This window comes from Eptatretus burgeri, chromosome 7 (genome assembly GCF_056783735.1).
Source record: "Eptatretus burgeri isolate ZD-2024b chromosome 7, Ebu_testis_v1, whole genome shotgun sequence".
Classification (NCBI taxonomy): Eukaryota; Metazoa; Chordata; class Myxini; order Myxiniformes; family Myxinidae; genus Eptatretus; species Eptatretus burgeri.
Genome location: NC_140967.1, coordinates 58,651,775 through 58,664,322, shown reverse-complemented (window position 1 = coordinate 58,664,322; position 12,548 = coordinate 58,651,775). Strand labels below are relative to the sequence as shown.

The 12,548-nt window shown below is 41.7% G+C and overlaps 1 protein-coding gene across 1 annotated transcript in view; it reads left to right on the top strand.

The window, feature by feature from the left end:
* DNAH5 (dynein axonemal heavy chain 5) overlaps nt 1–12,548 on the top strand; it is a 254,698-nt gene that overhangs the window by 42,051 nt on the left and 200,099 nt on the right. Inside the window, exons 16-19 of the mRNA XM_085890337.1 lie at nt 4,702–4,873; nt 5,498–5,640; nt 10,801–10,936; nt 11,041–11,259. Coding sequence (XP_085746463.1) covers nt 4,702–4,873; nt 5,498–5,640; nt 10,801–10,936; nt 11,041–11,259 — 670 coding nt within the window. The remainder of the gene's footprint in view (nt 1–4,701; nt 4,874–5,497; nt 5,641–10,800; nt 10,937–11,040; nt 11,260–12,548) is intronic.

Below are 12,548 nucleotides of genomic sequence, written 5' to 3'. Positions count from 1 at the left end.
GGGTCATCAGCAAATAGATAAAGAAGATTTTTCCAGAGAGATCGTTGATTGAAATTAGGAATATAATAGGGACCAGAACACTGCCTTGTGGCACTCCAGCCTTGACAGAGAGAGGAGATGAAAGGATCCCATTGAGAACCACACATTGGCTACGAGAGTGGTGGAATTCAGCAAGCCAAGTGTGGAGTTGGCCTTGGATGCCACAAGCAGAGAGTTTGGAGAGCAAGGCAGTGTTTCAGAATGTATCGCATGTTCGAGATATGTCCAGAGAGATAGCCCTGATCTCATGTCTGACATTGAGAGCCTCCATCCATTGTTGGGAGAGTACGAACAGTATTTCCTAGGTAGAGTGATCGTGTCTGAATCCATGAGGGAAGGGATGGAAGGGAAGCATATTCCAGACACAGACTTGACTATGCTCCACCAGGTTTAAGAGGGAGACAAATTTGAAAGGTCAAACTTGAGGTTGGCCAAATGTTGTTTTCTGACTCTCCTGAGAGTGGACACACACTTGTTGATGGCTTTGTGAAATAGTCTGAGATTGCCTTTGGTCAGATTTGCCTTCCAGGAAGAGATGGCAAGTTGTTTCAAGGACATTGCCTCACCACAGGATTCAGTGTACCATGGGCTGGAGGATCAGTTGGATAATTGAAGACGTTATGGGATGAATCTGTGCAGAAGGGAAAGCAGGTTTCTGTGGAAGAATTCCCAGGTTGAAGTAATATCGGTGGGGGGGGGGTGGTGCAGTATATGTGGGAGACCAGTCCTAAGTGTGATGACTGCTTGCAGTCCCTCCCAGTTTGCCTGAGTGAACTGCCAGACTCACTTGTGCCGAGGCTGTTCTCTGAGAATAGCCAAAGACATGTTGACGTTCACAAGCACATGATCAGATTAACCAATCAAAGCAGAAAATGAGCAAGAGACATTAGCAGGGAAGTTGGTTATGATCAAATTCAGAAAGGAGGATTTTCCTTTGACAGAAATCTTAGTTGGAAAGTTTTCAGATTGTGTCAGTCCCATTAAGTCACAGAAGTTATTTGCTGAAGTCAGGAAGTGCCATGGCCGGTGAGAGAGGTACCGACACCCAGACAATTGGCACGGTGACGATTTATATCATCTCATATGAGGAGAGAGTTGGAATGAGTGGTTAAAAGTTGGTCCATATTGTCTGAAAGAGAGATATGGAGTCATCACTGTTTGGAGGATGGTACAATACACAGATAAACAAGAAGTGGGAGCGGAGGTGAAGTCCCAGCAAAAGGTACTCCTGTGGTTTAGGAGGTGTGAGAACAGTACACAGTCAGTGAGGAATGGAGTTCTTGATGGACATTGCGACTCTGCTGCCCCGGATGGGGTTCAGGTCTATAAAACCGGTGAGATGCATGAAGGAGTCAGAGACATCCTGTGGGAGGAAGGTTTCTGTTAAACAGATGATGTTCAGCAAATATCGGCAGCTTTCTGGATTGAGAAATCTGAAAGGTTTGGAGTGGAAGCCTCGGTCCACACAGTTTGAGATCCACACAGTTAAGGCCCGGTCACACCTTGACGTTTTAGCCAACGTATGCCGATTTTTGAATTTTTTTTCTAAAACGCTGGCACACGTTGAATACGTTATGGGTAAGTTTTGATAACATTGAGAGCACGCTGAAAAACACTGCCATACGTCGTTGTACGTTGGCTTTAAACGTTGTACTTTTTGGTTGTCCTCAAATTTTTTCATGCTTGAAATTTCACGACGTATGCCGGCGTATGACTCACACGTTCCGCTACGCTGGCCACAAGTTGTATGCACGGTCTGCGATCGTTGACAGACGTCAACACATGCTACTTGTAAGTTAATCATAAGTTGAGACACGCCGAGGTAATGTTTAGCGTACCCGAAACTTATTTCTAACCTATGATTAACGTGTTGTTGGCACGTTACGCGATCGTTGCCACACCGACAGACGTTACTTTTAAGTTACTCATAGGCTGAAAGACGTCGGTATAATGGATCGTCCTTGCGTCAGCGTCCACGGCCACGGCCAGGACACTTATTTGCAGCATTCTTCAAACTTTTCTTTGACATGACGAGGATGTTCACACTTCGATGTCTAGCTTGGCTATGATTCCAATTGTCCATCGGCAGCGTCTATTTAAAATAGTCGAGTTTGAGCATTTTAACACGTTCAGAAGAAACGCTTCAAATTTCCAAACCCCAGCGTCAAAAAACAAAGGCGAGTGACAGCAATTTAAATCGTTCATTGTAAACAATGAAAATAGTTGAGTGGTACTGTTTAAAAGTCGTTGAGTGTAAAAAAAATCCAATTGTTGAGCGCAAGCGTCTACTTTCAATAGTGGGGTTTGAGCGATTTAGCACGTTCAATAGAAACGATTAAAATTTCCGAGCGCCAGCGTCAAAAAACAAAGGCGAGTGACAGCAATTTAAATCGTTCATTGTAAACAATGAAACTAGCTGAGTGGTACCGTTTAAAAGTCGTTGAGTGTAAAAAAATCCAATTGTTGCGCGCAAGCGTCTACTTTCAATAGTGGAGATGCAGCCATTTAAATCGTTGTTTATCATTTAAATCGTTAAATCGTTAAACGCAAGGACGATCCATCATAACCCACACCCTCCCCCTCACACTCACCTACTACTGCCAACATGAACAAACTACTACGAATAAGAATACTAATACTGATACTGATACTGATACTGATACTGTTACTGCTGACATGGACATCGACTCAAAAAGGACTCGAAAACACTGTTGGGTTCCCCTTTTATGAGCAGCATTTTTAAATACCAATTCCCAAAGCCGCTGGGAACACGTCTTTATATGGCAGTTGTAAGCTAGAAACACGTTCATTTATTTTTTTTGTCGACCGGAAGACGTCATTGGAATACGTCTACATACGTCGATGTGTGTTGGGACTACGTAAAGAATTGGTTCAAAGCACGTCAAACATAAGTTAGAAATAAGTTTCGCGTAAAAAAGACATTACCGCGACGTGTTTCGACTTATGAGTAGCTTATAAGTAGCCTTTGTGGACGTGTGTAAGCGTCCGCATATCGTGTGTAAAACTTATCCCCATCGCATGCAGAACGTGTGTCATACACCGAGTACGTCGTAAAATTTTGAACATGTTTAAAATTTCTTGACGTACTCTACTTACTACGACGTATGATAGCGTACTTTAGCGTTGTACTCACGTATACCAAACTTACTCATACCGTATTTGACGTGCCCCAACGTTTTAGACACATTTTTCTTAGGTCGGCATACGCTGGCAAGATCGCCAAGGTGTGACCGCGATGTTGACACTTCCATTTCTACGGCAGTTATGATTCGAATCGTTGTGCGTCAGCCTTTTAATAGGCTACGTCACGACATCGTCTGTGATGCGTGCAACGCGCTATCCCTAAGTTAGACTATCGTTGGGCATTGGTTGTGTAGGCCGACAACAGGTTCAGCATTCGTTGGTATAAGTTATCTATAACACAACGAAACGTTCTGTGTCTGTTACCAATGCGTTATACATAAGACCAAGTCGCTATGAATACGTCCGAATCTTAAAAAAAAAACATCAAAAGTTCAACGTAAGCCAGCGTTTTAGATACATTTTAATACGTTGCCATCGCTGGCTAAAACGTCAAGGTGTGACCGGGCCTTTAGGGACAGGGGAGGAGTAGCTGCTGGTAGACTGCAGGAATGTGGAAATTGGCAAGGAGAGAGTTTGGGGCAGGGGAAGCTGGGAGGTGTTTGTGGGGGTGGGAGGGAAGCTGGGAGGGGGTGGGGGGAGGTGAACTGGAAGGGTGGGGCAGGGGGCTTGGAGGGTGTGAACAGCTAGGGGGGGGGGAGCTATTGAGGTGTGGGTGGGGTAGAAGCAGAGAGGTGGTGGGACAAGGGGGAACTAGAGAGGAAGTGGAACAAAGAGAGGTTACTAACATGGAGGAGTTTGACACCATCAATGGACATGAAGAGCAAGTGATTGTAGTTTGCACACAACCTCTGCAAAAATTGACTTCTCAGAATTCCCAAATTGGACGATGGAGACAGGCTTCATGTGAGGGGTGGAAAAAAAAATGATTTCTAATCGACGACATGGAGGAAAATGCTGTAGGTACGATAGAACGGTGGATGAACTAACCATTTAGGAGTGGAAAAGTTTTCGGAAATTTACCTTGTGAAGTTGAGGAAGAGATACTGATGGAGTAGTCGAAGTACAAGAAGAAGCATGGATGGGTTGCTCCTGACAGAGTAATAATTATGAGAGTGAGGCATTTTAAGATTTTTTTTTCTTTAAAAAGCATTCTTTTTTAATGTTGGCAGATTTGTCAGGCTACATATGAACAAGCAGCAGCTAGCTCAATGGTAAAAAAAAAAAACATTGCCAAGATGCCACTGTCGACATGTTACTAATCCTGGAGAACTTCTTACATACATACACCATACTTGAGGTCACCACTGTCGGTATAAAGGCCAATACAACATAACATTGCACTTACTAGCAAATGGAAGATTTGGCCTCTCGTAAAATCAGAATGTATAAATATATATTGTAGGACAGCAGTTAGGTTGTCAACCAAAGGTTGCCAGGTGTTCATAAAATGTTTTTTTTTTTAGTTCATCCATTATTTCAGATTGCCTATAATTGTTGAAGAAAAACCTGATAGCAATTACAACAATACAGCACTTGCTCTTTCCATGATTCCTACAGCACTTGCTCCGAGAGTGCATCCGTGTCAAGAAGAAGGTGATGGATGTGTATCGTCCATTATTGGGGCTCTATTTGAAACGGCTTGACAAAACCTTACAGCCAGGCCTTACGACACTTAGCTGGATGTCAATGAGCACCCCTCTTTACGTGGACAGTGCACGGCGAGCCTTGGGTGAGTCAAACAACCAGTGATTGTTAAATGTTACGTGACCAATCTTCATTCAGGGTTTTCTATTCATTAGGTGTACACTGGGGGGTGGGGATGCAGTTAAATAGGAAAAATTTAAATTGAGAAGAGAAGGATGATAGAGAAAAGGAATGGCAGGGGAGTGGGCAAGAAGGGAAAGTTTGGAATATGGAGTCGGAGAGGGGAAGACACTTAAAAAAGAGTATTTTGTGGGAATGAGTCTTCAAAGGAAGAGGAAGATGGTCTAAATTCTGTCTCATTTGCATACATAATAAATAGATGGCTCCCTACTTTTCATCTGCGTTAGTTGTATTGAAAATACTGGTACAAGTCGGATTTCTTTTTTCAACAAATTTGCGAACCTCCGATGTATGTATATATTTTCAGAGCCACAAAAACTATGGGTGGATTCATTGAGCATTGTTACCAAGCATTCCTTGAGCATTCACATTGTTTACATTGTATAATATAAATTATGTTTACAAAAATATCCAAAGCATCAGTAAAGCTGTAAGAAATGTTATCTCTTAAAAGAGTGCAAACTGTGCATGTTTTAAAACAGATCACAGTGCAAGTCAAATGGTTAAGTCGCACCGTTTGTCGTTGCAGAGGATGTTGAGCTCTTTTTAGATCGGGTTAACAACTTCATAACCTTTTACATTGAGGGAGCTTTACATCAATTGGCCACAGTCAAGCTGCTGGAGGTGCCAACCGAGCCATGCACCTGCGCGGAGCTGCTGCAGAAAACACAGGTATGAGATGTTGGAAAGGTAGTATCCTGTGAATGCTGTGATCTAGGTGATGTTATCAGCTTGAATTTAACATTGCGTCGATTCCTCGACATGGACTCATCAATGCAGCACTTTTGTGAGACTGTGGAATTGTATGCAAATTGTGGTGTTTATCCACATGTTGTTATCATTGTTATCATGCACCATGCTCTATACAGGGCGTCTGTGCTGTGAAAGCAGTTTCCTGGATTACAATCAATCCTAGAATTACAATCCTGGATGGGTCGCCACTCCGATGCAGGACACTCGATCGACCGAGTGTGCAGGAATTTGGAATTTATTCATGCTGCCGGCAATAGTTGCATATTCTTCGCGAAGCACACCATGGGATTTTTAATGTCCACCAACTAATGCCAGCAGATAGGACACCTAGTTAAAGTCCATCTGATTGGGCAACACATGCATTTATGTTTTGCCCTGAATTTGTGGTCAAAAGTGGGTTAAGGAATGTCCTGGGATTGGGTTGGTTTTCTGAGCATCATCTCTGAAATGTCCCAATGAAAGCACAGTGCCTCAAAAGACCCTCTCCTAACCAAATCCTACAAAGGGTGCAGATGAGTCCATGGCACCTTCAAGGGGAACCCAAATGCTCAGATCACCTCGATGATAATCTATCCCTTCATGCACTACAAAATAGATATGATGTGCCTTTTTCCGATTTGTGGTTTCTAAAGTAGGTAATTTCTTCTTCACGATTAGCTGTGACGTCACACCTGGGAGTCGAATGCCATATCCGTATTGTCTCTGGGTTACGTGGTGGTACAATTTAACTCAAATGGTGAATAATTTTCAATTTTCCACAAATATTCCTCGTCAGTGTGTCCTTGGTGGTTTTGGAAACACAAACTGAGATGATTTCATGCTTCAACAATGGTCGAAAGACCCTAAGTTTGCCAGAAATTGGATAAGGTTTGTGCGAAATACCTGTGTGGATTGGGCCTACAAAATGTTCGCTTTTGTGCTCGGAACATTTTATGGAGCACTGTTATGAAACAACAGAGATGGCTAGATCTTGTGGTTATCTGCCACGATTGAGAGAGGTTGCCATCCCCATGATGAAGCGGAAGAAACAGCCGTTGCACGAAACTGTAACACCATCTCTACCCAGCTACCAGCACATGTACATGGATGATTTGAGCACAGAATCAAACATCTGTGTTGCCCTGCTGGTGACCAATCTCACCTCGTCACGACAGCATGGAAATGGTATGGACACAGACACAATGGTGGCACACGGCATGACATGGCATGGACGCGATGGTGGCACATGGCATGACATGGAACGGGCACGATGGTGGCACACAGTATGACATGGCACGGACATAATCACAGACACAACTGGTGTCCCGGGAAAGTATGGAATAGAACGGTCATAACATGCAGGGCACCTGGGCAGCCTCTGATGGTGGGACAAAGCATTCATCGCCCATTTTGTTTGCCGAGTCCATGCCAAGTCCATGCTGAGTCCGTGCCCATGTCCGTGTATGCCGTGTCCATGTCTTATCCCACTGTTGTATCTGTGGCATGTCCCACCGTCGTGTCTGTGCCATGTCCCATTGTCATATCTGTGCTGTGTTTGTGCCTTGTCCATGTCCGAGTATGCCCATGTCCATGTCGTGCCATGTTTCTGCTGGAGTTTATATTGATATATCAATTGATAAAAAATCCCAAATAAACCGCCATTTCAACGGAAAAACAAAACCAACGAAGAAAAAGAACAATCAGAGATTGCAGACCATGGCCAAGACTTTTGTGTGGTGTTTGTGAACTGGTGTGTTAAGTCATTAATAAGAGACAAAATTAGAACTGTCACTTCATAACTGCAGGCAGTGAATACCGGGTACTGAGACATCCCGCTTTGATGCAACCCCACTTTGATCGGACCCCTGACCCTGACCCATGTCGTTTTTTATTATTATTCACTTGAATTTAGAATGGGATTAAAATAAATTCAATTCAAATCAAATGGAAGACCAAATAGGTACAGTCCTGCATTTTAGTCATCAGAAGGAACCCTAACAAGCAAAAATCAAAGATGAAGTCATCAGGATGAACCTGGATTGGATTTGCATTTCAGCTGCTACTCCTCTACCCACAAACCAATCCAGGCACAGCCAAATGAGGCTCATAAAAATAAAAAAGAGAAAAGAACCCAGATCAAAAAAAAAAAAAATTCTGGCTGCCAGATCATGCATCCGATGAAGTTGCAATTTAAAACATGTATTCCCCATCATTACTAGAACGTATACGTGAAGTTTCATGTCGACTGATTAAGCGGTTCCAGAGACAACATTATTTAAAGTTTTTCTTCAATGCAATATGGCTGCCAAACCATGTGACTCATCAATTATTCCTTAACAAACTTGTACACCCACGACTTGGAGAACATTTGTGTGAAGTTTCCCCTCAAACTTTCCGGCTGTTCTGGAGAAGAAGAATTTTATAGGTTTTGAGGTAAATCCAATATAGCTGTCAAACCATGTGACCTATGACATCATATGTGTGAAACTTTTGTTCCTCATGGATAGGCCGTCGTACGTGTAATGTTTTGCCTCAATCTGTTCAGCCATTTCAGAGAAGAAGATTTTTGAAGGGTTAAAAAAACAAAAAAATAATATGGCTTCCACATCACGTGACCGATGATGTCATCAATTTTTTTTTCTGTGGACCATTTTATCCTTCGATGACCCTCAACATTTTTCATACTGATCGGATGTAGCATTCTACATATGCAATTATGACATAATGAAGGCCCCTATGATGTCATTAAAATCACATATATTCCCCATGAGGCGCACTTGCCATGTGCCAATTTTCAATTTTTAACTTTGTGCGGTTTCAGATACAGAGGTCCAAAGTTTTTTTTTGTTTGTTTTTTTCCAACATGGCTGCCACACTACATGACCTGTGATGTCATAATTATCATTGAAGCATTCTACATGAGTAGTTGCTCCTATGGTGAAGTTTTTTTTTTTTTCTCAATCTGATAAGTGGTTGTGGAGAAAAATACAAAAGTTCTGTGCGGACAAACAAACAAAAACAAACAAACAGGCAAACTGACCCAAATGCAATACCCTCTCCTTTGGTGAAGAGTAAAATCTGAAGTGGACGAACATGCGACCGGCGTTTTCATCTTCACCAACACCTCCATTGTCGCCATCTTCATCTGAATCGCTCGCATAAGGCTCAAAGCGATAGGGCTATAAATTCCCCCAAAAGCGTTTCCATCACTAATTTTGTCTCCAATAGTTTCTGCAAGATCCCACCGATCAGTTTCAACATACTGAAAACCTTTGGGGTTGCTAATGATGGTGGACTCATGATTGGAATCTGAGTTCGACATGCACCCTTTCTCGACATGTAATTTGCCAAATCTCTGTGATATACTGGGGCAGTTGTCTCCTGCCTCTAATATTCCTGCTGCTGTTCCTCAGAGCTATGTGTTGGATCCTACGTCATTCTTGTTATACATCAATGAACTACCTGATTGTATTATTTCACAGTTAACTATTTACACAGACGATTCAACACGATACTATATACCTGGAACCATGTCTCCTCCATCCCATGTCCAGGCCAATGCCACTCTCAATCGGGACCTAGAGAGCATGATTATTCGGGAAATTGACCGGCTCATTACTTTCAACCAAAAGAAGACTCACTTGTTGTCTGCGTCCTGCTCAAGATCACCTGGTTTTCCAACCCAGTCTATGGATTCCTCACCTTTACAGGAACTCCCTGGTATCCGTCTGCTTGGATGGATATAAGCTCTAACCTCAGCTGGGAAAACTATACATCTCTGGTTTAGCGAAAAGAGCCTCTCGGCACCTTGGCTGCTTATTTCATGCTCAGCGATACCTTCTTTCAGCTGCTTTGCCCCATCTATACAAGGCCACTATATGATGTGTCAGGGAGTATCGTTGCCATATTTTGGCCGGTCCTCTTGCCTGTCACCTATCTCTCCTTAACAGAATTTAGCAACATGCTGCCAATCCTGGAACCTCTCTCAGTCTGCCACTCTGTTCTTTCTTTGACCCTTTTCTATCAATATTCTAATGGGATATGCTATGAAGCTCTCTCACTGGTTGTTTCACCTGAGCGTACTATTAGTTGTTCTCCACATTTGGCAGATTCTTTCATCCAAACACTATCTGTCTCGAGGACTAAGACAATGAGGTACTCTTCTAGCTTCTTTACTCATACTGCCTCACTTTGAAACTCTTTACCTGTATCCTGTTTCCCCCTCACTCCTAACTTACCTCAGTTCAAGAGGATGTAAATAGATTTCTTTTTTCTCTGTAATATCTATTCTTTCCTTTGTGGAGTCTCTACCTTTGAGTGGCTTTGTAGTGGCTGAAATTCCATAAAAATCAAAACAAGGATGACAGTTTGTAACTGGCTCAAGAGTCAAACCAAGGAAAGATTGCTCAATGGCAAGTGTGTATACCTCTTTGCTGTCCTACCAGCAACATATTCTGTACAACAATATTTTGATTTCATTTTTAGATGTGAATTGGCTGGTAGGTATCAAAAACATGGCCAAAGCAATATTTGCACAATTGGCCTTGGCATTAAAAGAAGTACCTCCGCCACCGAAGGTGGACGGAAGTTATGTTTCACCCGTCTGTTTGTCTGTGAGCAGGATATCTCAAAAAGTTGTAGAGCGATTTGGACGAAATTTGGTGGATAGGTTGGGTGTGTGACAACACCGAATTTATTAGATTTTGGTTAAGATTCAGAACTAGATACTAAAGTTTTTAAAGTGATTCTTCATCATGAAAGATGGAGCCAAACATGATATAGAGCACAATATCTCAAGACGTTGTGGATGGATTATGACAAACCTTGGTGGATGAGTTGGGTCGGTGACGAGAACAAACCGATTAGATTTTGGTTCAGGTCCAGATGCAGATCCGTCCTATCAGTGTGATGCAAAACGTAAACTGTTCAGCCTGGCAGAGGTATGCGCTCTACTAAGTACCGTTCTAGTTTGATTTGTATCATCTTTTAAAACCGAATGATTTTAACACCAGAGCCTTTCTCATCCTTGCGTCAGACACAGTATTAAAAACCAGTTGACCCATTTCTGTTTTACGGGACCTCAATATTTAATACACGCAGGAGCTTTGTTATCGAGGAGCCAGAATTCTTCAGATCAAAAGTCAGCAAGTGGAGTGTGCCATCGATGAACTTATCGGCCTGCTCAAGGAGAAATGCTCCCAGACTTTGGACAAGGCTTACCAAAATGTTACAGAAGGTCTGTAGAATTGTTTTTCATTTCATTTGGCTTTATGAGAAACTAATTCTTACTAATAAACAAATAGAAACTTAATGTGGCCACTACTCCAATATGCATTGCAGTCGAAAGCAGAGGAACCATGTACTCTCAAGCCACGACGGTTTACACGAGGCCATATCGACACTGTGAAGAGGGCAAAGAGGTGATGGAAGAGGCAGCTGCAGCACTCGTCATCCATTTCAGTTACTTGCACACAGAAGCCTTGGTGCAAGCTGTGAGCACCGCCCTGGAAACATTGAAAAGGCACACCACCACGTCATACAGTCTATTTGGTGCACACAGTGAGTTTGTGTCATATCTTTGCTGTGTACGTATGCATATAAGTTGGGTGACCCTCTTTGAATCGGGTTATTTTGATTTTAGCAAGGCATCATGAAGATTGTTGTGAGCTAAGTTTGAGTCGTAAACAATCAGTCATATGTATTAGTGAGTTTGTTTATGTGCTTGTTTGCTCTTCTTTATTTGTTTCCAAACCACTGGGCCAATTTTCCTGATATTTGCTGTATGGTACCGCATTATTTTCACACGCAGAAGGTCAACACCACGACAAAAACTTTCCATTCTTAATCAAATTGATGTAAAAACATGAGATAAAGGCATTTCCAGTGACCTTGCATAATACGTCATGTAACGTATGTCCTCTCACATTGGCTCGGCCGGGAGAGAGGCAGAGCTGTGACTGTGCTGCACATTTTGCCAGAAGATGATGCCAAGTCACTGAAGGCACCATTATTTCATGTTTTTACATTATTTGACGAATAATTGAAAGTTTAAATTTTGCATGTGAAAATAATGCGTTTCAGCAAATTTCAGGGAAATTGGCCCAGAGGTATAGAAATGTAAAAGGAACAAAGAAATGGAATCGCATTTACATATATATATATATATATATATATATATATATATATATATATATATATATATATATGTGTATGTATGTATATGTGTGTATATGTATATATATATATATATATATATGTGTATGTATGTATATGTGTGTATATGTATATATATATATATATATGTATATATATATATATGTGTATGTATGTATATGTGTGTATATGTATATATATATATGTATGTATGTATATGTGTGTATATGTATATATATATATATATATATATGTATATATATATATATATGTATATATATATATATATATATATATATATATATATATATATATATATATATATATATATATATATATATATATATATATATATATTGTTGTGGTTGACGAAATTCGCAAACCACCATTCAGGTCCCGTAGGTGAGATATCTCTGTAAGTATATGTGTAGTTAGGCCCAAACCCGTTGTTTAGCGGGAATAAATGTCATTCATTCGGGCTGCGACCCTTCAGGATAGCCGTTTTTCTTTTACTATCTTTATTTTGGACCAGCCGCCATTACTACCACCACAACCACCACCAACCACGTCTCAACAGCCATCACACAACAACCACCAACCACAACGCCGCTTCACAACAACAGCCACGACCCTTGCCGTCACATCTCGCTCTCGCAACCATCGCATCACCGCCATTCCCGCGCCGCTTGTGGGCA